At 38.1% G+C, this 25567-nt stretch overlaps 9 protein-coding genes across 9 annotated transcripts; 5 read left to right on the top strand and 4 right to left on the bottom strand.

Annotated features, from left to right (window-relative positions):
* Positions 1–1523: 1523 nt before the first annotated feature.
* LOC108099898 (biogenesis of lysosome-related organelles complex 1 subunit 4) lies at positions 1524–2413 on the top strand. The gene is made up of 2 exons (XM_017203556.2): positions 1524–1762; positions 1826–2413. The coding sequence occupies exons 1-2, from the start codon at positions 1619–1621 to the stop codon at positions 2219–2221; spliced, it is 540 nt and encodes a 179-aa protein (XP_017059045.1). The 5' UTR covers positions 1524–1618; the 3' UTR covers positions 2222–2413.
* A 628-nt stretch (positions 2414–3041) lies between these two features.
* On the bottom strand, positions 3042–4067 carry LOC108099897. Its single transcript, XM_017203555.1, has 2 exons — positions 3934–4067; positions 3042–3775 (listed from the first exon to the last, which is right to left on the bottom strand). The coding sequence occupies exons 1-2, from the start codon at positions 4000–4002 to the stop codon at positions 3140–3142; spliced, it is 705 nt and encodes a 234-aa protein (XP_017059044.1). The 5' UTR covers positions 4003–4067; the 3' UTR covers positions 3042–3139.
* Positions 4068–4790: 723 nt separating this feature from the next.
* Positions 4791–5514, top strand: LOC108099899 (MIP18 family protein galla-2). The gene is made up of 2 exons (XM_017203557.2): positions 4791–5013; positions 5067–5514. The coding sequence occupies exons 1-2, from the start codon at positions 4893–4895 to the stop codon at positions 5414–5416; spliced, it is 471 nt and encodes a 156-aa protein (XP_017059046.1). The 5' UTR covers positions 4791–4892; the 3' UTR covers positions 5417–5514.
* Positions 5515–5870: 356 nt separating this feature from the next.
* On the bottom strand, positions 5871–7936 carry LOC108099896 (mitochondrial inner membrane protein OXA1L). The gene is made up of 4 exons (XM_017203554.1): positions 7832–7936; positions 7442–7724; positions 6275–7331; positions 5871–6216 (listed from the first exon to the last, which is right to left on the bottom strand). The coding sequence occupies exons 2-4, from the start codon at positions 7523–7525 to the stop codon at positions 6035–6037; spliced, it is 1323 nt and encodes a 440-aa protein (XP_017059043.1). The 5' UTR covers positions 7526–7724; positions 7832–7936; the 3' UTR covers positions 5871–6034.
* A 3167-nt stretch (positions 7937–11103) lies between these two features.
* LOC108099776 (pupal cuticle protein Edg-78E-like) lies at positions 11104–11827 on the top strand. The gene is made up of 2 exons (XM_017203405.2): positions 11104–11162; positions 11334–11827. The coding sequence occupies exons 1-2, from the start codon at positions 11151–11153 to the stop codon at positions 11721–11723; spliced, it is 402 nt and encodes a 133-aa protein (XP_017058894.1). The 5' UTR covers positions 11104–11150; the 3' UTR covers positions 11724–11827.
* An 872-nt stretch (positions 11828–12699) lies between these two features.
* LOC108099792 (C-type lectin 37Db-like) lies at positions 12700–13471 on the bottom strand. The gene has a single exon (XM_017203421.1). The coding sequence runs from the start codon at positions 13449–13451 to the stop codon at positions 12804–12806; it is 648 nt and encodes a 215-aa protein (XP_017058910.1). The 5' UTR covers positions 13452–13471; the 3' UTR covers positions 12700–12803.
* Positions 13472–14824: 1353 nt separating this feature from the next.
* LOC108099783 (pupal cuticle protein Edg-78E-like) lies at positions 14825–15732 on the top strand. The gene is made up of 2 exons (XM_017203412.2): positions 14825–14889; positions 15256–15732. Exons 1-2 carry the CDS (start codon positions 14878–14880, stop codon positions 15643–15645), a joined length of 402 nt encoding a protein of 133 aa, XP_017058901.1. The 5' UTR covers positions 14825–14877; the 3' UTR covers positions 15646–15732.
* Positions 15733–17333: 1601 nt separating this feature from the next.
* On the top strand, positions 17334–18099 carry LOC108099782 (larval cuticle protein LCP-17). The gene is made up of 2 exons (XM_017203411.2): positions 17334–17385; positions 17450–18099. The coding sequence occupies exons 1-2, from the start codon at positions 17374–17376 to the stop codon at positions 17804–17806; spliced, it is 369 nt and encodes a 122-aa protein (XP_017058900.1). The 5' UTR covers positions 17334–17373; the 3' UTR covers positions 17807–18099.
* A 103-nt stretch (positions 18100–18202) lies between these two features.
* Positions 18203–22260, bottom strand: LOC108099925 (diphosphoinositol polyphosphate phosphohydrolase 1). The gene is given in 5 exon segments (XM_017203594.2): positions 18203–19932; positions 19934–20008; positions 20066–20221; positions 20285–20383; positions 21185–22260. Coding segments are annotated over 4 exon segments (534 nt in total). The 5' UTR covers positions 21185–22260; the 3' UTR covers positions 18203–19728.
* Between the last annotated feature and the right edge of the window lie 3307 nt (positions 22261–25567).

The raw sequence follows: 25567 nt of genomic DNA, 5'->3' as shown, positions 1-25567 counted from the left end.
ATAACAGGGGACAAAAGTGAGGAAGGTTATTGGGGGGCGCCACAAATTAATTTGCACCTTTCGCCTATGCTGCAGCGCTGCAGCAGCGATGCCGACGTCAGCAGATGTCGTGGCAGCAGCCGGTGAAAGTTGCACATGCAAATCTAAAAAAAAAAAACAGAGAAAAACTTCGAGCGCTGTCGGCAATTAAAGGCAACTTTGTTGCACTGAGAGGAAAATAAAACATGACTACTGTTTTGCAGCTTTTTGAAATTATGAACTGCAGTCTCGTTTAATTTTAAACTTATAAATTCTTATTTTAATTTATCTAAAGCTATTCAGGCTTCAGGTATAGCTAAGGAAAATGTTAAAAATATCAAAAATTAATCTAAAGATTCCTTAACCTATTTAATATAAAACGCCATCCTAGTTTCATATATGTATTATAAAATCCATAACAGAAATTATACTGTCATAATTAATGGAAAATTTCTTATCTCTATATATGCATTTAAGCTTAATTTGAGTTGAGTTAAGCCGAGTAAGCAGTAATGATATAAAGCTAATAAATATACAGAGTAAGTAGTAATAAGATAACGATTAAGACGTAATACGCTAAAGTAACCTTTGATGTTTTAATCGCGTTTCCAAGCATTTAAAGTACTTGGGGCAATTTAATTTTTTTAATCGAAACTACAAATTTCTTTCAGTGCTAGATAACAGCATAACGTGACTGGAAAAGTGCAGCATCCAGAGCAGGATCTTTTCATGTTTGGATGCATCAAAAAATGCTAGAGGAAAACATTTTTTCTTTCTTCAAGTCTCCCTTAACCGACGGGCAATGTCATAATATCTGTGGATTGACGGGTTTTCCACGATTCGCTTGACTTATGTGCGGGTTATTTGTATATTTATAGTGACTATGTATATATGTCTTTATATTTGTTTAGCGGGCACAACGGTAATCGTAATTTGTCATTTATTTGCACTTCGCATTTGAGTGATCGCAGCAGGAAGCGGAAAAAAGTGCAGTCTGCAGCGGTAAAGCGCATTGGGGTGTTTAGTTGCGTTTCACATAGTTACTACAGCTCCGAGCATGTAAAAGTCAGTTGTTAGGTAAACATGCGTTGATTGAATTTAAAATGCAATTCAAACTGCTGTTACGTTTTCCGCAGTATGGCAACGCTGAAATTGTCGAAAGTTATCGATAGCTTATGTTAACATATCAATATAATTCTTTTACTGTATACGTTTTTGAAAGACTTTTAATTATTTCGATTTTTTTAAATTTTTTAAAACTGAAAATATATTTTAATATATATTCTGGACATCCCTCGCTTTTTGCTTCAAAAAATATGTGTTATATATCGATCGGCATACAAAAAGTAAAAAAGAATTGACAAATAATCTTAGTTTTAAATGTTTATTTCTAACTTATTAGGCTGGCTTTCTAATATTCTTTGTGTTTTCTTTTGAGTCTAAATAATATTAGCGCTATCAATTTATCGATACCTACAAGTACTTCTATTACCACCTAACGCCTTAAATATTTCTTCCCCTTTGTATGCACACACTTTTTTGGCAAAATAGAAAACAATTGTTGCTTTTATTTACAAAATATTCAGTAGAAACTTAAAATATGCAAGCGGATATCAATAATGTTTCCAGAGATTATGCCAAGATCCTACAAAGTGCTGATCTAGATAAGGAAATAAATCCACTCTGCACGAATATAGATGATATGCTGGCCAGATTGGATGAGTTCGAGACTTTGCTGGCTTCGGTAAATTGTGTTCAACAAAATTTAATAAATTTTATTGTTGTTTTATTGTTGATAAAATTTTAGGTGCGTGCTGAATCCAATGGTATGATGGCCAATAATGTCTGCAGTATCCTGGGTTTTAGTGAAAGTTTCGATCAGTTACGAACGAGAATCGATAGTTTGGAGCAATTTGTGGGTGTAGTTAGTGCAAATTTAAATGAAGTCGAGAGATCCGTTGATATCGCAGAGGAGGAACTTCATGTCACGGATTATAGTATCAAAGGGCTTCTTCTAAAGCCCCTGAAAGCCAAACTGAGTGCCAGCGACCCCACAACATCCACCTCGCAGCCGCGATCCAATTTAGTTAAGGAGGAATACCAACCTGTAGAAATCTACAAATCCGATGATTTCTTCGGAAAATCGCACGAGGAAACGGAAAAGGAAGAGCCAAAAAATGGAACAGAAGAACTAACTAGCTAACCTCGTACTAAGTATTTGGTTAGTGATTAGTGAAAGCTCATAAATTCTGGAAGTATTTTTACATTTTTTAATATTAATATCGTATTTGTAATTAATTTGTTAAAAAGTTCCGTCTGTTTTGCAAAACGATAATAATTAGAAAGGAAAAGTTTCAGTTGAATGGAAATCAACTCGCGAAACAATCCCCTAAAATGCGTTTTTTATTGCTGATATTGAAATGCATTTTAATTTTACATTTCTCTGAGACGTTATTAACAGCAAGGTGGGAAGTATAAATATTTATTTACTTATTAGCGCAATTTCGTTTACATAAGCAATCAGTGTCGTTTTGAGTGAATTCTAATAATTAGAGTCTAATTTGCAGTAGAAATGGGTTCCTATTTTTTTTATAAGTGATTCATGCATTCAATTTGCCATTTTAAAGGCGAATATATTTAAAATATGAATTTTCGAAAGAGTAATTACTGATTAACTAGTTAGTTAGTTTGCTAATCTCGTACGATTTCCCATTAACGATATGTTGTATTTTTTTTAATTTTTTTTTCAATATTAGACAAGACAGCAAAAAAATTTGTAATGTTTGGTTTGGGTTTATCAGAGAATCGTTTTTCATCCATAATAACAATGCTAAGTTAAAAAAACTTACAAGGTCTGAACACTTTTTTAATTACTCGACTTTAGTTAACACATATAGTACCTAAGGAAGTAAACAAAAACAGAAAGCTATTCAATTTGTTAAACCTCCTAAAAACTAATATATCTTTAAAAATAGATAACTAACTTTTTCCCAAAATATTTGACCATTAATTATCACAAAATCTTTTTATGTAAGCATGTAAATATTTTTGTTTATTTTAATACAATTTCGTTGAGTAAAAGCTCGTGATGGTCGAATTAGCAACTTTTGGTTGTCGAAGTTTAGGCCTTGGCTTTCTCCTTGCTCTCCTTGCTTTCTTCGGAACTGGAGGAGGCCTTCTGCTTGTTCTTCTCGAAGAGTTCGGCCACGGGAATGGGATGGGGAATATTCAGATGGGAGGCTGGCGTAGTGCTTCCGGTTTCCGGTTTAGTGGGTGCTGCAGGCTCTGCGGTGGCTTTAGTTTGAGTGGGCACGGGGATGTCTCTCTGGTGGCGATGTTTGGTGTCCTTGTCCTTTTCGGCCAGAGTTGCAATTTGCTTATGGAGTTCCTCGTGGCGAGCGGGATTATGCTGGAGGGTCTCATGGGCCTTCACACTGTCAGGTTTCTGTACGGTTTCGCGCTTCTCCTTCTTTTTGGGCAACTCAGCTGTATGGGCGTCCACGGGCTTAGCGTGCGGCAACGAAAGATCCTCCACCTGAGGTTTGTCGTCCACCTTGTGACCCTCCTCGTGATGAGCCTCCCGCTTCTCGCGATCCACAACTGGAGTGTCCTTCAGCAGGACTACCTTCTCCGCCGGCTTGGGATCACTGATCACATCGGGACTAATGGGACTGGGTCTGGAAAGAGCCTCTGTCGACGCATCCTTGACCTCCAAAGGAGCCGAATGGCATAAAGCCACAAAAGCCAAAAGAATAATCTAAAATGAAAAGGAGTGTTCAATTTAATTGGTTTCACTACTTCAGTTTGCTAATAAAGCGTGTTAATTCCCTACAATTTTAGGTTTTCAAAGATTGCTATAGGTTTTTCTTTTTAGAATTATACTTTACTTATTGATAAAATCACGTTTCTACTTACAACCGACTTCATGTTGTTCGCTTGGATACTTCGACCAAACTGCTGCTCTGAGCATCGAGTCCAACCCATTTTATGAGCCCAACGGATCGGAGGCTTCTCCACTGCCGAGTTTGTTAACCAGTTTGTAATTCGGTGCTAATTGCGTTCGCTATGTAAATCTCCTCGGCGACGACTGCTTTTCCACGTTGATATTGATTAGTCTGACTAATTATAACCCGAGGAAATCGACGTCAAGTGCGCCTGCTTCTCCATAAAGCTGTATGTGGAATAAAAATATGGAAAATTAAAGCGAGTTTAGTCGGCGAAATGGGCTCAAGGCTTAGTCACGGTTCCACATCTGCCGGCTATTTAGCACCGGATCGCAAAAAAATTAAGCTTGGTTAACTTAAGTTTGGAATACTTAACCTAGCTAATTCGAAAAGCACATAAATATGGATCGCGAAGCGTCTGTAATTACGCCCTTTACGTAAGTTGACAGGTAAACATATCAATTGGCCGGTGTTTTCCGGCAACTGTACTTCCCGAGAAATCGCGACGATTTGATTGATATAGTAATTGCTCTGAATTAATATCCAATTTAAAATCAAACACATCACTCGGGCAGCTTTTGTGCTAAATATATTGCCTTGATTAACTTCAAATTGCTTAAAATAAGTCTATTCCAATTAAAGTTAAGTGTGACATAAAGGCTGTGCATTAAGTTTCGTTTAATTGTGTGCATATACTTATTTATAATTTACTGCAATTAGCTTAATAACTTCTAAGGGATTAGGTTCATCTGATTTTAATTTCAAATATCTTGGCGCTAAAAGTGTCTACACACCTAAAGGAATGATGGCGTAATTTAGTACTTTTTGCAATGCCATAGTAAGCACCACTGGTTTTTATTTTGGTTTATTATTCTGACTTCTTCCTAAATAAAACGTGTAAATAAGGGTAATAGTCGTAAATAAATCAGAATGCCCACTGAAATCGAGAATATAAACCCTAATGTCTATGACAAGATTAAGGAAAGAGTGTTGACGGCCAATGAAGAAGATGAAAATGTGCCTGATCCCTTTGACAAGCGAGAGATTTTTGGTGAGATCGAACGAAGCCGTTTGTAAAAAGCCTTCTAAAATAAATATTTCTAGATCTCATAAGAAATATCAACGATCCGGAGCATCCGTTGACCCTGGAGGAACTGCACGTGGTACAGGAGGATCTTATCCAGATCAGCGATGGCCAGAATTCCGTGCACATCAGTTTCACCCCTACTATTCCTCATTGTTCTATGGCCACTTTGATTGGCCTTTCCATTCGGGTGAAGTTGCTCCGATCGCTGCCTCCCCGTTTCAAGGTCACCGTGGAGATAACACCTGGAACTCATGCCTCCGAATTTGCTGTAAATAAGCAACTGGCGGATAAGGAACGTGTGGCCGCCGCACTGGAGAACAAACACCTCGCCGAAGTGATCAACCAATGCATCTCCGCCAGGGGTTGAATAATTTTCTATATCCCTCCTCATAATATATATCAATATATATATGCTGTTGATTTAGTAATTATAGTAATGATTTAATACACATAGTTTTCTGCTCACATCAAATGGTATTTCGTTTTACAGAAGGAAATTTTAATATTAAACCTCTTACAATGACAAAGAAAACAGGTAAAAATAATAATACTGTTTGATCACAGTATATCGCTTCCGTTTTATTTTTGTTTTAAAATATTACTACTGCATGCTCTATTATTTTTTTTGCCGATTTTTAACTGACGGATAATATCGAGGTCAGCAAATAGAGAATCTTAACCTGATTGTCGTTTGATCGATTGTTTCTTACTTGATGATCATGTAATGACTAAATATCCTTAGTTTTTGAAGTATTTCAAATTGATTGATTGATTCAGTTAAAATTACTCCTTCGCCCAAGTTATGTGACATTAATGTAAAATACTTTCCCAATTCAATTTTATCAGCGAAATCTTCATCTGTACATTTAGAAATTATATTTAAGCAGCAAAACGATCCGGGTTTGGTTGTGAAAAACTATTGACTAAAGGGTTAAGTTAACGTAACAAGACACGACGCTCGGCGGCGGCCACAGGATGACGGGGACTATCGCTTGTTTGGCGGCTCCTTTAACCGCATGTGCGGTTCCACGGAAATGGGTTTTGTGGTCTTCGTCGGATCGAACTTGTACGTCTTGACCAGCGGTCCCTTTCCGGCCTTGGCAAACCTAATCTCGTCCAGGCGCTGTCGCTCCTCGATTTCTTTCGAGATTTTCATGTTGTCCCAGGCTGAATAAGACCAAAATAGATAAATATCAAACAATCAAACAATACTACTGATACTTACACTCCTTCATTCCGCCAACAAATCCCTTTTTGGGTGGCAGTGCACTCGGGGCATGGGTCAGCATTTTCTCGATCTTAAAGTATTCCCTCACGGAGGGAATCCTGAGGATGGCCACCTGACCCAACGAGATGAAGTTGCTGCAGGCCCAGTAGGTCAAAATAGCGGCGGGAAAGTTCATCGTAAAGGGGAAGATTACGATTGGCAGTGCCCTTAGTACGTATTTCATGGTGTTCATGTTGGCAGCAGACAGTCGAGCCGAATCCGTGCCGATTTCAATGGTCAGGTACAATGTGGCACTGGTGATCATGGGTAGCAGGTAGAAGGGATCCGCCATGGTGAGATCTGTGAACCAGAAGAGACCGCCATCCCGCATCGATTCCACCGGCGTATTTGCCATCTGCCTTAGTCCCATGAAGAAACTAATGAAGAGAGGAGCCTGCGCCAATGGAACCACCATGTTCTTCAGAGGATTAACGCCTTTCTCCCTCATGAACAGCATCATCTCCTGGGCATATCGAGCGGATTCTATAGCATTTCCCGACTGTCTGGCCTCGGTCATCTTCAGCTGAAGCATCTGCATCTGCGGCATGTTATTGTTCATCTTCGCCGAGTTCCTTTGGGCAATTATGACCAAGGGGAAGATGATTGTGCGGACGGCGATGGTGCCAATGGCGATGGCTCCCCACCAGGGGATCTCCCAAGTGCAGTGCAGGAACTCCATGCAGTTCTGGACCATGCCCACTGGCGACCAGCCGCCCAATCCAATCGAGGCGAAGGAGGGTTCTCCGGACAGATTGACCACATCCATTACGTTCAAACCATCGGTGGGTGGTGGCACTGGAGCAGCTGGTATGTCGGGCAAATCCACCAATTCCGTTGTGGAAACCGCCTGCATAAATTCCCCGCTTTTTGTGGCGGAAACTCCGGCTGCAGCTGCTCCACTGCTTGCAAATCGAAGCTGGTAGGGATTCGACCATTTCTCGGAGGCCATTAGGGGTAAACTGCTGGCGTTGGTAATACCTTGTAGATGAAGATCCCTTCTGCTTTCAAAGACACCCTAAAATACAACATTTTCATTGAATTTCTGCTTAATTTCAGACCACAAACATAAGCAACTTGCAGGTTATGTCACAGGTCGCCGGCTGTATTCATGCGATTTCTACTCACCTGAGGGGAAAACCGGGTGACTGCGGAACTCAAGGCCATTGCCGCGTTCGTCGTCCTCCAAAGCTGCATCCTGTGGGCCAGCATTTCGTGTCTGTTTTCGCAACCTGGTCAAAATAAAATTGTTAAGTTTATTTCGCCTCGTTTTGACTGTGCTACTGGGCTGTGCAAGTGAGAACGAGATGGCAAATGTAAAGCGGGCGGGTGAATGGCATAAAAGAAGCAGAGGCACAGCTGTTCCTGCACAGCGCCCTCTGGCGGAAAGTCGTCGGACTATTGTTAGCCGCTGAAATTTGAAAAGAATATTAAATTGCATAATATCAAAAATGTTTTTAATTTTATTCACATTTTCAATAATTTTCTACTTTAAGACAATATAGATATTATGCTCACTTGGAATCATCCAACCCTTTCTGGCTTTTGTGAAATTAAACTTCGCTAAAATTTTGCGTCCACTGAAAATTTGAATTGAAAAACCTCGTCAATGACAGGAAATAAAAAGCCCACTTTAAAAAATGTAATAAAGTGATTCTTAAAATAATAATAAATTCAAAAAACAAATAAAATTTTGCCTTTACGAGGTTTAGGTTCATTGAATATCCTTCCTAGCACAGTCCTCAATAAAAGCCTATTACCTTTTTCATTGACCAAAATATTGTTTATAAATGTAAATGTAGTTGGAATTTTTACCCGCAGTTTTTGTTTGTAGTTGTCATCCAACGAATCGAATTAAATTAGGCACACTTTCAAACTGTCATTTTTTAGATTAAAAGTCCTATAAATTTAAGCCCACTTAATTTTTGGGAAACTACATTAATAATCTGGCAGTTTGCTGTTAGGTCAATAAAAAGTTTTATAGCAGACATCCCGGAAGGCCAACAGGTTAGACACGGGGTAATGTTAAAAGTCAATATGGCATATTTAGCAATATTTGTATCAGTTTCAGCCAAATTGATATGCACACGAGTTCAGTCCAATTAATTTGCATTTAATATAATACACTCACGGATACAGTCATTGCGTTTGGACATACTTTAATATTTTAAAGCAGTTCGATTGCTATATGAAAACTTAATTTTATAAAGCTTTAAAACTCCATTCACACATCAATTAAAAGGACTTCTGACATGCCTTTAAAAAAAAAAGTTTATGAATAAATCAAATTTTTAAAAAAAACGTAAATGTTATTTATTTTGTTGTATATTATTCAAAAGGTTCACTGTTTTACATTATTTAAAAAAGAGTGTATTATATTTCAGTAAACAATCTTTCGTACCCGATTCCCATTAGCAATGCGATACACTTTTGTGAAGATTGGCATGGGAAAAATACGTTTTAAGCTCGTCTTGATTTGGTTGACAAAACTTGCACCAATATTGACGCCTCATCTGCATAAAACTGAATCAAAACCAGTGAGATTATATTCAGACATATACATACCCCAAAATCGGCGTGAATTATTGAAGCCACAAAAGCCATTGACGTGCTTTGCTAAGCAAAACCAATTTGTTTATTAATGAAAAGAGGAAACATGAAAACCGAATAATACGGCTAAATATAACATCATATTTGGAACTAGTTTATGGCTAAATTGTGTCTGACCGATCGAAAGGTGAATGCCGAACTGCATACAAAAGCTAATCGCTTTTAACTAGTTATTCATATTTATAAAATACTATTTCTTGGGAACTCTTCTGTGATAATAATTTTAGGGACTTCATTCTTTCTTTAACATTTAGTCATGTCAAGACTACTTCGGTTTCGTGTCTATATAAAGACTGACAACTTTCAGTGGCTGTAAACGATAAAAATTCGTTTTAGACTGATTTATTTAAAATTATTCCAGGTTTCGTCAATGCTGGAAGGTGGAGTTTGAGTGCCAATAGACACTAAGCGTCATATGATTCATATTATTATAGGCCACGTTTTGTAAGCCAGCAGCCCTTATAGCAATCAAACACATAATGGGAAAATAAAATATAATTTTTACTATTAAATTAAAATGATATACGCAATATATATTATATTAGTCCGTTCATATGGAGATATTAATTAAATTATACAAAAATGTTTTTCCTCGTATTGAACGTGAATCCCCTCAACACGAGACACTTAATTAATCTCTGAACCGCCTTTATCATATTACCATGTTGTTGAAACCCACAAATCTTTTTTCGAATTAAACGCAACATTAGCATTTTCTAGCAGACTGACTGATGATTTCACTTTCTGTGATTGTCATAAAGTTTAGTTTTACGACCGTCGTGTTCTTGTCCGATGGATATCTTCTCAAGGCCATGCCCCCCAAGTTGTTTAATTAATTGGCACATCGCAAAAACTATCAACACCGTGGTCAAAAATTCAATTACTAATGGATCCAAAAATGTGGGTTTTTTAAGACGAATAACCACTGCATTCATTATTTAGGATAGATTTAAACCATTCAAATTTTAGTTTGTTAAATATAAGGTCTGCTTAGCAATAAAAAAACATACATTAATTTTCACGTTACTCTGAAAAATGTGAAGCTTGCATATTAAATATTTGATAACAGGTCGCAAGTTAGTAGACTTTCGTTTGAACTTTAAAATCTATAAAAATATATGTGAATAATCAAGTTTATATTATGACACTTATTAAAATACTGTATCAAATGACCTAATAAAAATCAAACTGTTCATTCTAATCCGATCTTTAAGGTATGACAATAACGCCGGCCATTATAGAATTATATTGCTAATTTTAAAGCTTCCTATTGCCTCTAGAACTGGTTGAACTCCACCGTGCTAGAATTTTGAATTTAAAAAACCGCATTAAAGGTGCCGCTGGAGACACGAGACGTTTTGTAGTGTTTGGATAAGGCGGATCAGGCGTGGCCGTCAACGGGTTAGTCCAGTTTGATATCTCACTCTGCGTATCAATTAAGCATTAACTCAGTTTTATGGCCCAATTTGTTAAACGCATACATTTCAGCGCCTCGCGGTCAGGCGATGATAAGAAATGGCCAAAGTAAAGGGACCATCGGATCGAACTCGAAAAGCAAAGACTGCCTTTTTGGGTGTGCCGGCTGAAACTGAATTTTAAACCATAAACTTAAGAGCTAGGCTAAACTGCGACATTGACATTGCCGCATGGGGCGATAATATTAACTTTTACTCTTTGCAATGCCCACACACTCACAGCAGAGGTCAAGATATTAGGGGAGATAGCAATCTTGGAAGTCCTGAATATAAAATGTCAGCTGCGAATATTACAATAATTTGTAAACATAAAAAACTAAAACAAGTAAAGACCTTGTTAAATTTGAAAACATTAAGTGAAACACTAGTTGCATTAAATGCACTAAACAATTAGGTGCATAAAATGTCCATATTAAATATCGCAAATTAATTGTTTAATTGATTTTATTTTTAAACAGAAAAGTATTTGATTTTTGGTTTTACCCTCAGTTGTAAGCGTGTGTCTCGCAGCTTGAAATGACTGGAAATTCGAAGAGCCAATTTGTGAGCCGGTGCGTGGCTATTTAGCCGCTCTTGGCGCTCCAGTTTGGCTAAATTCGACTAGTTTTATTGTTATTCAGATGAGTTTCCTGCAGCGGGCGCATTAGTTGTTTGAGGCATCTGGTTTCGTCTCGAGAATTCATATAAAAACTTCGCCAATTTGCCACAGAGTCACATTCAGAGTCGTCTCTCAGTTTTAGACACACGCAAAGATGTTCCGCTACGTAAGTCTAAAGGATATCCAGTGACTTGGTTTTAATTCCAAAAGATTGAAAGAAAAAATGTTTTTGAATTATAAAAACATGTTTCTAAAAATACAATATTTTTCATCAAAGCAATTAAAGTTTTTTAAGCAAAAGATTCGTAATTAATTGGTGATCCTTTCTGTTCAACAGCTGCTCATCGCCTCCGCCGTTCTGGCCTGCGCCTTCGCCGCGAACCCCTACAACCAGGACGCTGGTGCCTACATCACCAAGAGCGGTGCTGACATCTCTCCCGAGGGCAACTACAACTACCAGTACGAGACCAGCAACGGAATCGCCGCCCAGGAGTCCGGAATCGGAGGAAACCACGCCCAGGGAGGCTTCTCGTGGTACTCGCCCGAGGGAGAGCTCGTCCAGATCTCGTACCTGGCCGACGAGAACGGCTACCAGCCCCAGGGCAACCTCCTGCCCACTCCTCCTCCAATCCCCGCTGCCATCCTGAAGTCCCTGGAGTACATCCGCACCCATCCCCAGTACGTGGAGCCAGCCCAGCGCGGTCCTTCCAGGAAAATCTTCGGTTAAACTGTATCGAATGTCTGATGTGACAACCTTTTGAAAGCTTTATTACGACTTGTAAAAATGTTATGGAGGAGTTAAAATAAACGAAGATGTTTTAAAGAAAATAAGTTCGGTTTGAAATTATCATTTAGGGCTCTTGTTCCTTTAATACCAAAAAAAAAAAAAAAAAAAAAAAACAGAAATAAATATGCTATAATGCTTGGGGACAGGAAATGGAAATAAGGAGATCACTTGTTAGTTGAAAGTTTGCAGAATCAGATCCCTTAGACTATTTTTGGTTTAGACATCTTTGGGTCTATGTAAACTGTCAAATTATTATTGGTTTGTTCAGTATATTCGTACAGAGGGTATTATAATATCACTAAGATAGAGGCAAGGCACAGAAGTCCTTCAAAAGCCCATAAGGAATATACATATATTCTGTTTAGGATCACCTTAGACTTATACGACTGTCCAGTCACTCAGCTTAATAGATATCTTTCTAAAGTCTTACCAAAAGATGTGTAGTTATCGGAACGGCCCGACTTAAAGTTATTTCTATAAAGATAAATACCATAGACTTGAGACAATTGATAAAATTATTATCATATTACATTGTAAGGATCAAACAAACAGTTAGAAACAAAAAGAAAAAAATTAGTTATTACAGTTTATTTTATTGTTTACAGAATAACTTCTCTAAGCTCTCTATGAAATAAAAAAAATAATTTATAATAGTCGATGAGTTTTATGGATTGTAAGTGAATTCAGTTAAAAATTAAGCTCCCATAAACCGGACAGACGAATGGACGTACAAACGTACTTCGGTTCAGATCGTGCTGCTGATCACGAATATATTTACTTTATGGGATCTGAGGTGTATTCTTTACTGTGGGGGGGTTATGGGGCTATCAACTAGACACAGGAATTGTAGAAAGTATGTGCAATTGTCTATTTTCACATTAATTGAAGAAATAACAGATAATTACTATTTGTTGTTTTTTTTTTTTAATTTAAGAGATTTTATTATTTCGTATAAATTCTTAATAAGCTTCTAGTGTTTTTTCTTGGATAATCTTTTTATTATTATACACAAAACTTTTTCTAATCAAAAGTCGCCTCGCAAATGAAAAGATGAACAAAGCTACATTCGGTGTCGTACATTTCGCCGTTGTAGATATCCACGCAGTTCTCTTTTCCGTTCCAGTTATCGGGTTCGGTGTCTTCCCACTTGAGAAAGGGAGCTGGCTTGCCGGAAGCCACGGACACAAACTCGTCCTTCTTGGCCATGTCATTGATCCCCAGCCAGTAAGAAGTGTCTCTGTCCAGCTTTTTATCCAGAACTCTTAGCCCGATGTCGTTCTGGATTGTGAGCAGGTGACCTTCTATCTCCCTGCAGAACGCTTCAGCTTGCTCCCAATTTCGAGGATTTTCGCGTTCGACGTATATCCATTTCGAGCCAATTCGATCGTAAAAATCCAGATTTAAGGATTTTTTGTCCCGTTTGCATTGTAATTTCTGTATCGCTGACAGTTGCCGTTCGATTATCGCCTCCAATTTTGTCTCCAGATTTTCCAGCTTCTGCTTATTAAAAGTTGTATGATCGATCAACGGCCTTAGCGCCTGCAGGCAGAATGCTCCACATTGGTTTGGCTGGTCGTGCAAAAGGCACACAGAAGTGTCCTTGGCCAAGGATTCGTAAGAATACCACGTAAGGAACAAGACTAAGCAGTATGTGATCGACTTCAACATATTTATTCCGGATAACTAGAGAACCACGCGAATGTTTGAACAGAACTGATTCTAGATTGGTTTTCCTAAGTCCGATGAGCATTTGGAATAAGACTGATAGGTGTTATCAACAAAAGCTCATCAAAAAACGCACCATCAGTTTTAAAAATAAAACAATGAGAGCTTAAAGCCTGAAAACACTCCTAGTATTCATTCTTCATTTTCTTTTCATTTTCTTTAAAATATTTATATATCTTGTTATATTTAAGCAATTACAAAACAAGAAACAAAGCTAGCATAGGCAAGCCGAAGCTTATATACCCTTGCAGTCATCAAATATTTCAAAAATTTGGCTTTTCTGATGAAGAACAACGATGTTATCATTTATCTCCGTAAATTTACGTTAATTCTATAAAGATTGTTCGGTCTTTCCTGTGGCAGCTATATGATAAAGTTGTCAAATTTTTCTGAAATTTTTTTCTCAATTCAAGGGTATTTAAAAAAAACGATCTTCTAAAAATCATAGTCGTGGGATACAAAACAAAGATTTCTCAAGAAAGAAAATTCGATAAAAGTTAAAATACACCATCTGGAAGAAATCCAGTCGATCTGATCAAAAACAACGGCGTGATAATTTCTTATTTCATTCTCTCGTATGTGAGCTATCCTATATAATCGGCCGATCCAGCCCTTTCCGACTTATATACTGCGTGTAATAACTACTCAACTTTTGGGAAAGTTTCAGCAAGATAGCTTTAAAACTGAGAGACTATTTTACATAGAAACAGACAGACGTTTTGACGTACAGACGTATTTCGATTCAGATCGTGATGCTGATCAGGAATATACATATATGCTTTATGGGGTCTGAGGTGTATCCTTCAATGCGTTATAAACTTCTGAGTGAAATTAAAATACCCTCTGCAAGGGTATTATTAATCTCCCTTTGAAGACCTATAAATCTATTAAAAATTATAAATTAGAATTCTGCCACGGTTAATATGCGGCAACTCTCGTAGTTTTAAGGATAAGTTACAATTTGTTTGACATTTCCAATAAGCTTTTTTCGAAAATTTAAATATTCTTTCGGAATAAAATGGAGGCTGTGAACAGTTGAATGATTTAAAAGGGTTTAAAGTCAATTTAAGCCCGATTAACTATAATATTTATTGGCCAAGATTGAAGTGACGTAAAATTAAAGAGCTGAAGCTTGATTCCGTGCATGGCTTTTTACCTTTTTTAAGCCGCTCACGGCGCTCTAGTTTGGCCAAATTCGTTCGGCCCATTGTTATTCAGATGAGTTTCCTGCAGTCGGCCGTAAAAGTTGTTTGGGTGGATCAGGTTTCAACTCGAGAATAGCTATAAATACATTGGTCATCTGCAACAGATTTATCATTCAGGGTTGTCTCTTAGCTTCAGACACACGCACTCCTAAAAATCCGACAAGATGTTCCGCTTCGTAAGTAAACCAAAAGGATATCCCGAATATTAAGAGATAATACAAGTTTTAAATGAAAAGGTCCTTGTCAAAATAATATTCAATTAGACTTGCTTAAAAACGTTTTTTACAAAAGTGTCCTTAATTCTTGATCAATAATTATTGATCATTGTTCATACAAAAGTTATAGAAATATTGTTATAAAATTGCATTAAAAATTCATACATTTTAGGTTAAGAACCGTTTTAAGTGAAATGAGATTTTAATAACTAGCTTGGAAATAAATGTTTAAATTGGAATATCTTATGTAATTATTTTCATAAGAAACCAAAAATTTATACGACCAAAACCTTTTTTGTATGTAAAACTTTATTCACTTTTTTTTAGGTCCTCATCGCCTCCGCCGTTCTGGCCTGCGCCTTCGCCGCAAACCCCTACAACCAGGACGCTGGTGCCTACATCACCAAGAGCGGTGCTGACATCTCTCCCGAGGGCAACTACAACTACCAGTACGAGACCAGCAACGGAATCGCCGCCCAGGAGTCCGGAATCGGAGGAAACCACGCCCAGGGAGGCTTCTCGTGGTACTCGCCCGAGGGAGAGCTCGTCCAGATCTCGTACCTGGCCGACGAGAACGGCTACCAGCCCCAGGGCAACCTCCTGCCCACTCCTCCTCCAATCCCCGCTGCCATCCTGAAGTCCCTGGAGTACATCCGCACCCATCCCCAGTACGTGGAGCCAGCCCAGCGCGGTCCTTCCAGGAAAATCTTCGGTTAAACTGTATCGAAAGTCTGATATGATAATAACTTAAAGCTTTATTACAATTCATAAAAAAGAAAAAGTAAAGAAATGTTAGAAAAATAATTTTACAAATGCATTTTTTATTTAAGTCGGAGTTTCAACATGTGTATGTGGCATATATGAGACCATATTTAAGCTTGATGTGTTTTCAAGAAAAAAAATTAAAACAAATTACCTTTAAATCGTTTTAAAAGGTCTCGAAAATTGTATGTTGGTTTGGATTTCTAGTTTTGTGGTAAAAATGTCTGTTACATTTTTATTGTTTCCAATAAACATGGCAAGGTGTTATATTACATTTTAGGATTTATTAGGGAACGTTGTTATTTTTATCAGATATCAAATTATAGATTATTTAAGAAAATACAACTTTTCAATATTCTTTTGAAACCCGTATTACTGAATATTTTGAAAAGGTATTTAAATAAAATGTATTATTTTTTTCAGTCCGTCTGATATTTTAAAATTTTATATGATCGTTTTTTAAGAATAGGAATTTGTAAACAGTTTGTATTCCTTGAGTTAATTAATTTAAGGCCCAACACAAAAAATCTGCAACAAAATAGATTTCATAAAAAAATCAAGAGTATACTTTTTGGATAAAATGAAAACCAATTAATATTACTCATTTATTAAAATTCGAGCTATCTAAAATTAGTAGCAGTTGGTAGAAATTTACGATGACAATCGGCGCATTGTTAAATTTTCAAGTTCGGTTCAGATTTGAACGCCGACTGCGCTGCCGACTTTTGCCCGCATTCATACTCGCATTTGCATCTCATTAACAACAAAAGCCGCTAATCGAATGACAACCCGAATCGACTCTTGGCGCCTCCAACGTAGATACTCTTTAATGAAGAGGTAAGATCAGATCAGATAACGGGCTCGTGATTTTTTCCAAGTTCCTGTGTTTACATGACTTCCTGTATTTCAATTAGCCCTTGTTATTAAATAATATATGTTATAAATACATTTAATTCATTTCCTAACTTCTTACTTAGTTGCAGAGGGTTTAATATATCAAGTCAAAAGTTTGCTGTACAGTGAATTAGATAAAGTACTAAAAGTAGATATTCGCTACTAAAACTGAAACTATCTTACTGAGGCTTTTTAAAAAGTATATAGCTATATAATTTGGTTCGGATGGGATCGGCTTACTAGATCTTATAGGTATAATTTATAAAGACAAAGTATAGAAATAAAAATATTTTTAAAAGTTTGAAAGGCTTACGCCCTTTACTTTAGTGTCTATTATTATAAATTATAAAGGGTAAACAATATTCGCTTCAATATTTTTATCATCTCCCAATTTGGAGTAGGTACTCTTCATATATTTATTATGAATTTAAGTCAAGATTAGATAAGAAAGAGCCATTGTGGGCCAGCATCTGTAAACCGCGATCGTTGATCTGCTGCCCATACAGGTGGATATGGTTATAGGTGTTATAGAGCACCTGGGCAGTAAAGTCGTAGTAAAATCAAACAACAGACGTTAACAAATGGAACTATTAAGCGAGAAGCGTTCGTTAAACTCGGTCAAATTCATATTTTCAGATGAGCGAATAAAATTAATATTCGGACTGGCAGAAGAGTCATTTGTTTTGCGGTGTTGTAGGTGTAGGTCAGTGATCGGTGCGAGTATAAAACGATCTGTCGTCGAGTTTGGAGATCAGTAATCAATAGCAACTGTAGCAAAGCAGCACCAAAATGTTCAAGAGCGTAAGTCCCATGCGATAATTGTGATAATAGAACAGCTTATTGAGATCTACCTTCCGCACCCAAGGCGCTAATCATTTCCCTGTTCCTGGTGGCCGTCATCCGAGCTGCAGATGAATCCCAAGCCGAGATCACCAAGTACCATAACGATCTGCAGCAGGACGGCTCCTACAGCTGGGACTTTGGAACCTCCAATGGAATCGACGCCCAGGAAAGTGGAGTTGGTGGTGTTCAGGCCGCAGGATCGGTGAAATATTCGGCTCCCGACGGAACGCCAATCCAGTTGGAATACACCGCCGATGAAAACGGATATCGCCCATCTGGTGCCCATCTGCCCACTCCCCCACCCATTCCAGACTACATCCTTAGGGCTCTGGCTTACATCGAGGCTCATCCTTTCCAGAGGATCCAGCTGAAGAAGTAATCTTTACAAATAAGAACTAGATTTAAGATAGCCAAATTTTGTATACAAAATAAACTATGTTTAAGTAATGAAATAACATGAAAAATGTATGTTTAACTTACAATTGGGATAACACTTACAGGACAATTTTAAGTATTTAGTTAAGCTGAGAATACTGTTGAATATTTCAAAAAAGTTTAAGGATGTAGAAAAATTCACCTTAGTGTATCTTACTTAAAAGGTTTAGGATTGTAAATATTTTTAAAAGCGTCAAAAGAAACACTTATTTAAAAGTTAATGGGAATCAATCCTTAAACTACTAAAAATAGAATTTAAACAAATTTCAATAAAACAAAAAATAATAATAACGATAGCAAAATAAAATTTTATACGCAATAATTCCAGTAAAACAACTAATTTTGTGTTTGTTTTCTTCTTTATTGGTTGTAAATCATCATTTAATTGCAACAATTTGTGATATAATTTAGCGTTCCGATAAAATTTGGTTTCACGGCTTTAGTTTGCAACTAAAGTTCAATTGATAGATTGCAAAAATCATAGATTCAACTGCCAGACTTTGCTTCCATTGAGCTTGAATAAAAATTTCGTTGGTTACGCGCTTTTGAAGTGCCAAAAAATTATCGAAAAAATGTCACATAAAATTGTTCAACTCGTATGTATCTTAAATCACATTGAAAACATGCTCCTCCCTAGCTGTGTTAATATTATAATCATAATTATTATTTTTTTGTTTGCTTCTGAAAAGTACACCGTGCACATATCTTAGTAGTTGAATTAGTTCTTAATATGTTTGCTGGCTTCTCTAATTTCTCGCATTTTATTTTTTACAATAAGTTAACGTTTATCATTATATACCCCCTGCAGTGGGCTCTATCTTCTTGCATAGGCAACTGTTGTTAATTATTTTAAGGTTCTCTATGATTCCTTTCTGTCCGCTGTTCGTCCGTCAAAAGTCGAGAGTAAAGTTTTTGTTTTTGAAAAATGATCCTCGACTGTGGTAGATTTAAAACGAAATCTTTTCGTTAGTCGTCGCTTAAATAGGTGTAGTTTTATTGTTTAGGCCGCTTAGCATAGTTAGGGTCGGTTTCTTGAGTTCCTGGTAAGATCCGAATTAGTTATCTGTATGATAAAGCTAACGAGCAGATACGTTTGGGCTTCTCTCGCCTCTATTTTGTCTCAAGAGAAACTTCTGCTATGAACCGAATATGTGCTGCAAAGCGCAAAAACAGAGTATTTATAATTTAATTAGCAGTTTGTTCTTATCTGTCTGAAAAATGTTAACAGTCACTCGAGAAACCGGCCCTTTATCAAGATCTCCTTTTGCGCTTGTTAAAGCCGATTCCAATTGGTTTGCTTGTTACAATAATCAATTAAGATGCTTTTTGAGTAAATTATAAAAAAGAGTAGAAAAATCTAATAGATATCGTTACTTCTGGATTTTGTTGTTTAGTTCATCTAGTTTAAGTTTTAGTTTCTTTTTTTTGTGTTTGCAAAAAGTGCTATTCGCTCAAAAATTATTATATTTTTTTTTCGGTTTTCGTGTGTGTTGTGTTTTAGATCTCGAATTATATAAGTTATCGCTAAGCATTGATCGAGTAGCGTTTTTGTTTTCTTTTTTTCCTCTTCACTCGCTTTGGAGTTCACACCAATTTAGTTCTCATAAAATTACTGAAGACATACATGAACGCATTGACTCAAACTTAAACGCAAATGGGGCTATGTGGGGGATGCGGGGTAACATAGGTATGGCTTAATCAACATAATCTAGAAGACTGCCTGTCTATTTGTAAATTTCCAAAATGTCAAAATGTGTATGGTGGTTGGTATGGGGTTTAAGTTAGTGTGGGGTTAGTCTCGGGATTAAGTGTGGTGTGCATGTGCTTTCCTCAATCCTGCAGCCTGCATCCTGCCTTCTGATGTCTTTATGCAGTGGTGGGCGATGCGGCTGGGGTGGCGGCGTTGGTCAACTTGGGCGGATGCGTGGCGTTCACCACGCGATTCGTGTTGTCCAGTGTCTTCGAGTGCTGCAACTGCATCAGATAGTGCTGCTGCGTCGGCTTGTGCAGCGCCAGCTGCGACAGCGCATCATCAATGGTGAACCACTGGCGCTTGCGGCCGATGCTCCGGGGAATCCTCCCACTCGTCCAGCTCCTGGGTTACGTTCATTACAAACACCTCGGTGCGATGCATGTGATCGTTGTTCTGGAATTTTCCCCCAAAATTAGAATCACCTTGACAAGGTATTCATTCAAAACTGACCTCAAATACACCTAGGCAGCGACCCAGATCACCAACGACACCAGCCTCCTCGAGAACTTCTCGTACAGCGGTCACCGAGGGTTCTTCTTCGGGCTCTACACCACCACCTGGAACGATCCACAGCTCCGGACGACGAGAGGAGGTCACCAAGAGTACCTGAAGTCCAACAGGAGGTATCGAATAATGGCAGGAAATATCCACCTCTAAAATTCAACTCACCTCCGCCTCATTCTCCGATTTCACACAAATACAGGCAGCTCGTCGCCTGAATCCATCCTTGTCGTAAATACGAGTCGAGTTGGGCTTCTCCTTTACCATCTGAAAGACGGAAAACAAAGTCAAAATCGCCGCATACACTTACGTGGGTCTTAGTGCCTGATCCCCTCTATATTTTACCCCCTTTTGAGCATTCAAAAATAGCAATCGCTGATAAGTGACAAAGCTCTTCATATATCATTTTATAGCTTGACGCCTTTAATTTGAATGTGCGGCACATGGGAATCGTGATTCCGGTCTTATCAGATGCGAGATTGTCGAGCCATCGGCAAATTGCACCGCTGTCCGTCTGGCTTATCACTTATCAGCCGGATAGCGTGCCCTGCTCGCAAGGCGAGTGTGTTTTCCGTGAATGGTATATGGACTTTTTATGACGTTACTTTTTACAACCCATGTGGGGGAGTGCAAAAGGAACAGTATCTGCAGGCGGTTAGTATTAATGGCCCACCGTAATTCGTATAAACAAAATCGATTTGAAAACGTTTCAAACGGAGCCGACTTTAAAGTATTACAGGTGAAAAGTTTTGAGAAAGAAGTCAAAATCTAGTAATTCAAAAAAAAAAAAAAAAAAAAAAAAAAAAAAAATACAATAGTCATGGAGCAAGCGGTGAGTTAATATTTTATAAACACATTCAAATCTACATCAGAATGATTTTCAATAGAAAGACTTGCAGTTTATAACAATTATTTTAGTTATTTACAAGGTACATCTCTTCTCAATGGGGTGTAAAGCGGGTTAATTAGCTTGACTCTCTGTTTCTAGTTATTTCGGTTGATTTTCTACCGTCATTGTTAGGGTATCATCTAGTTCTATTTCGCCATATTCTTTATCCGTATGCTTACGTTTGCAGTGGTATTCGCTGATAGCAGATGCGCGTTGTTGTCTTCTTAGGCACTTGTTCTCCTCCTCCTTCTCCTTTTTATTTCCCTCTTATCGCTCTCTTGCCCCTTCTCCTCTTCCGCTGCAACAAGTGATGGGTGTGAGTGTGCGTGTGTGGGGCTGCTTGTTTGTGAGTGGGGAGCCGGTCGCTTATGCTTCTTGCGATTTTCTGCTTTTCTGGCGATCTCGTGCCGCTTTTTTCGCAGGTGCTTCTCGGCCGCTATGTCTCCCTCCTTCTCTCTACCCCTTCCGATCAAAACGGAACACAAAGGGAAATGGCGAAAAGTGCACAAACAAAATCTAAAGACGACAATTTCTGCGCTCGCACGTCACACGAGACAGAGTTTTGGTATTGGTGTTTAGTGGCGTTCGTGTGCCGTGTTTTTGTTGTTTTGAAAGAGTAACGAAAAAAGAACTGTTTGTTTGTGCCTGTGTGTGTATGTGGGTAAGGGAAAAGCGAGAAACAGAAACTTGTTGAAATTAACAAATAAAACGAGAAGAACCGAAATGAAGAAGGAAATAAAGCGCAGACAGGGCAGAATTATTTAACTACTTTGCAAAGATTGCATGTTGTTGTTTTGTGTTGTATTGGTTTTACACGGGAGAGTGTGAGGCGTATGGGTGTGTGTGTGAGTAGCTTTTTCCTCTTTCTCTTTTTTTCTCTCTTTGTCCTCAAACTAAAGATCCGATTTTTCGATCTTAGCTGAAGTTATTCGCTTTTTCAGAGCTCCTCTTTCTCCTTGTTCGCCGTTATCCCAGCGACACACATGCGTTTTCAATTTCGCTTTCCATTGCCTCCACAATATGCGCGTGTGTTTTTCCGGCTGGTCAAAAGTGTGTGAATTGGCACACGGCTGCTGGAAAAGCAAATAAAGCGTGCTTTTCCCCGTTACGTCGCGAACGAAGCCGCGCGGCGTTTTTGGTGGGTGGGTGGTTAACCGCTTTATTATATTTTTTGCCGACCCGTCCAAATAAATTGGCGATTTTTGTTTCAGTGTTGCCGGATGGTGAAATGGCTTTCCCGAAATGCTTTCGACCAACTATGAATTGCCCTAAAAAATCCCTCCAAGCTAATTGGTCATTCTCGATAGGCAATGGTTGGAAACGTGGACTGAGTCATGACAGCCTATTCATACTACCGCGTGTTTCCTAAAAATAATAAACAAACGGTGATAAAAGACAGTTTATAATACCATAAGAACGAAATTCGAATATGCAAAAATTTTTAAATTAATTATCAAAATAAAGGAACGATCAACTGGAGTTTACGCATCGATGTGGTGGTGATTGTCATCGCTACCCGTTAGTTAGACTATGCACGCGTTAAGAACTGGATATTTCTGGCAACACCGGAGCTTAAAATTGTTTTGGCTTGGTATTTTTATTGTGGCGAAAAGCTTTGTGCCTAGTTCATTAAATGGGCGCTGGGTGGCGCTATAAAAAAACGTTAAGCTAAAAAGTTTTTGAAAAATATATACAGAAAGTTAATATGCACAGTCAATATAAGAATCATTGCCACAGTTTTAAATAATTTTCAATGTAACTATTAATATTTCGGCTCGTTAGATAGTTATATAATTTTAAAGGAAGAAATTCATTAATGAGAAAGTTTTGCTCGCTTTAAAAAAAGAATTAAGAAAAGAAAGAATTAATCAAGATGAGTATCGTGTATGTCGTAGTCAAAGTCTTAACTATTCAGCTTTTATATCTGGGTTTTTAATAGTTTTTGTTAGGGCCCAGAATTAACCTTAGATTTTCTTTAAGCATTTGAACTCTGCACACAAATCCGTATGATTTACTAGCTCGAAACCCCAACGCCGCCCAAAGAGTCGCACATTTTTGAGTCGCTGCCAGGAAACTCGGTGCAGGATACACTGAAAAGAAGGGGGAGTGCGAAGGGGGGTTTCGGGCAGGTCGAGGGGGCCGACTTTATGGCCAAGGCAGTGCGAGTTACCCAAAATTTGTTTCTTGTCCTGTTGTCCGTTGCTGTCGCAGGCTTTGTTGTATGTTGTAAGCTCTTAATGCAACTACTTAGCATGGAGGATTTGGGAAGGGGCAAGTCCTCGGTGTCCTTGGCTTGTCTTAACCATTTTCGGGGGCAACTCCTCCCCCGATTTGGCTCCCAGTCCGATCTACTGATTTTTTGCTGGCCGCAGCAGAAGCAAATTGCTTATTTCTTAATGCATTTGCCATTTCCTTTTTGGCTTTTCTTAGACAATTTCCCCCGGTCTCTAGTCGCATGAGTTATGGCCAATGCTTCCATTTTCATTTCCATTTTCTTTTGGGTGACCATGCAGAAGTGTTAAGCAGTTTAACGCGCTTTTTCCATGGGCTTCTCGGGCGCCTTTTTCCTCATCTCCACCATGCGGCACTTGTTTAGATGTTAATTCTGCCAAATCGATCGGTGGCCCGGCTTCCGCTTCCTGCCCCGCCCACTTTTGCGATGGAGAGGCGGCATGCCTCGGTGCACATAAATTCAATGTCATAAATTTGGCAAGAGGCGTCGCTCTGGCTACCAAAAAACTTTGCCTATTTGATGCGTTCGTGTGACCTCAGCCAGATAGAGAGCAATGAAATCAAATGTGGTCAGGGGAAAATGGCAATGGAGCAGGGATCCTTAAACTGAGATGCTTTTAATATGGAGCCATTCCACTTTAAGATATCACGTATACGTATATTGCTGAGCTTGCACAGAGGTAATAAGCAATAAACTTAAACCGAATTAAGGAATTCGTCAATATAATTTAACAATAAAAATATTTGGTTTTTGTTATGTGGATACTGCAAAGTGCTTTTTGAAATATATTCTATCAGAACCTTGATCGCAATTTTAAAATGGGGTTTGTTTTAACTTATAACAGCGATAGAAAAAATAAGGTATAATAATTCCACTGCTCAAGGGAATAACGAACTTGTATCATGACTGATAAAAATAAATTTATTTAAAATACATTTCAATCAACTAAGTTTGATTCTTTTTTTTTTTTTTAATTTTAAATGTGATGTTTACAAATATTTTTGTCAAAAGTATTCTTTTTCAAAAACTATCTGTGAAATCCATAGACCAAATCAAATTGCACTTATTTTCATCCTGCCTTCATTTATTTTTTGTTTTGCAATTTCACTATTTTTTCGTGCTTTTCCCCCATAAAATTGTTTTCCTTTTCCTTTCCCTGTTTCTGTTTTTTTTCCAACCTTTTCCTGCGGCTGTTGTGGTCAACGCTCGTTCGTCCTGTCTACTGTCATTGTCGTTTCTGCCCTTTTTCCTTTTCCATTTTTTCCCCTTTTCCAGGGAAAACTCCTGACCACGTGGCAGGGAAACTTCATGAATTTAAATGAACCCGATTCCCTTAAGTTACTGTTAATTGAGCCGGCAAATGGGATTCAATCCGAAGGGACTTTCCAAAGTTGCTGACTCCTGGCGCAGGTGTCGCAATCTGTCGTTAATTCACTAATCCCACTAAGGCCACGCCCCTGTCATCGGGCAGGGCCAACTTGGCCGCCCCCTTTTCCTTGGCAGCATATTGTTTCATTTGAACTCCCAAGGAGATGGGCGGAGATAAAGGACATGGAGTCACCTACAAACGCAATTTGGCAACAAAATGCAGCAAACAGCCAACAAAACAAAGCAACAAACATGCAACAGAAACAACAGCAATGTACTACCCAGAATTATACAATTTATGCGATTTACGAGCTGGCTCCTTCGGCTTCTTACCTCCAGTGATGCTTAGATGGCCTTCTTAATAATACTTCAGTTGCCAAAAAGTTAAATAATACAAAAAAATAAGTATTTAATGTAATAATTTTATAAAAAAGTAATTTTTACAATGAGGAAATGGTTCAAAAAATATATTATTAAGAACATTAAGGCTTTGATTTTATCTTGTATTCTTTTTTTAAGCAAAGAATTTAAAGAGGAATTTTGGAAGGCAAAAATGTAAAGTACTATTTTTTTTAAATAACAATTTTGAACTCATATTTGATTCAGTATAAATGTCTGTTTGCTAATTTAATCTTTATTAATCTTTATAATTATTTGGGAAGTTTTTTGAATAGTTTAAATTTAAATTTTTTTATAAAATAACCCAATGGCATCACTGGCTATGAGTCGGGAGTCTTTGTCCTGCTTTTTTTGCCAGCGGGCTGGAAACTATTTCTATTGCTGCGGCGCCGACATCGCCTGGGCAAGGATATGCCGTATTTCCGTTTACATAATAAATTTGCTAACCACGTTCTGTCCTCGTTGTGTCCTCCCCTGTTCCTCTCCGGCTCGCCACCCGCTCTTCCTGCAGCCTTTCCTCCTCCGAGAGAAATGCGGCATCGCCACCAGCGCCGCCATCGCT

Source organism: Drosophila ficusphila, unplaced genomic scaffold, assembly GCF_018152265.1.
Source record: "Drosophila ficusphila isolate 14025-0441.05 unplaced genomic scaffold, ASM1815226v1 contig_106, whole genome shotgun sequence".
NCBI classification, from domain to species: Eukaryota; Metazoa; Arthropoda; class Insecta; order Diptera; family Drosophilidae; genus Drosophila; species Drosophila ficusphila.
This window is presented reverse-complemented; position numbering and strand designations above follow the sequence as displayed.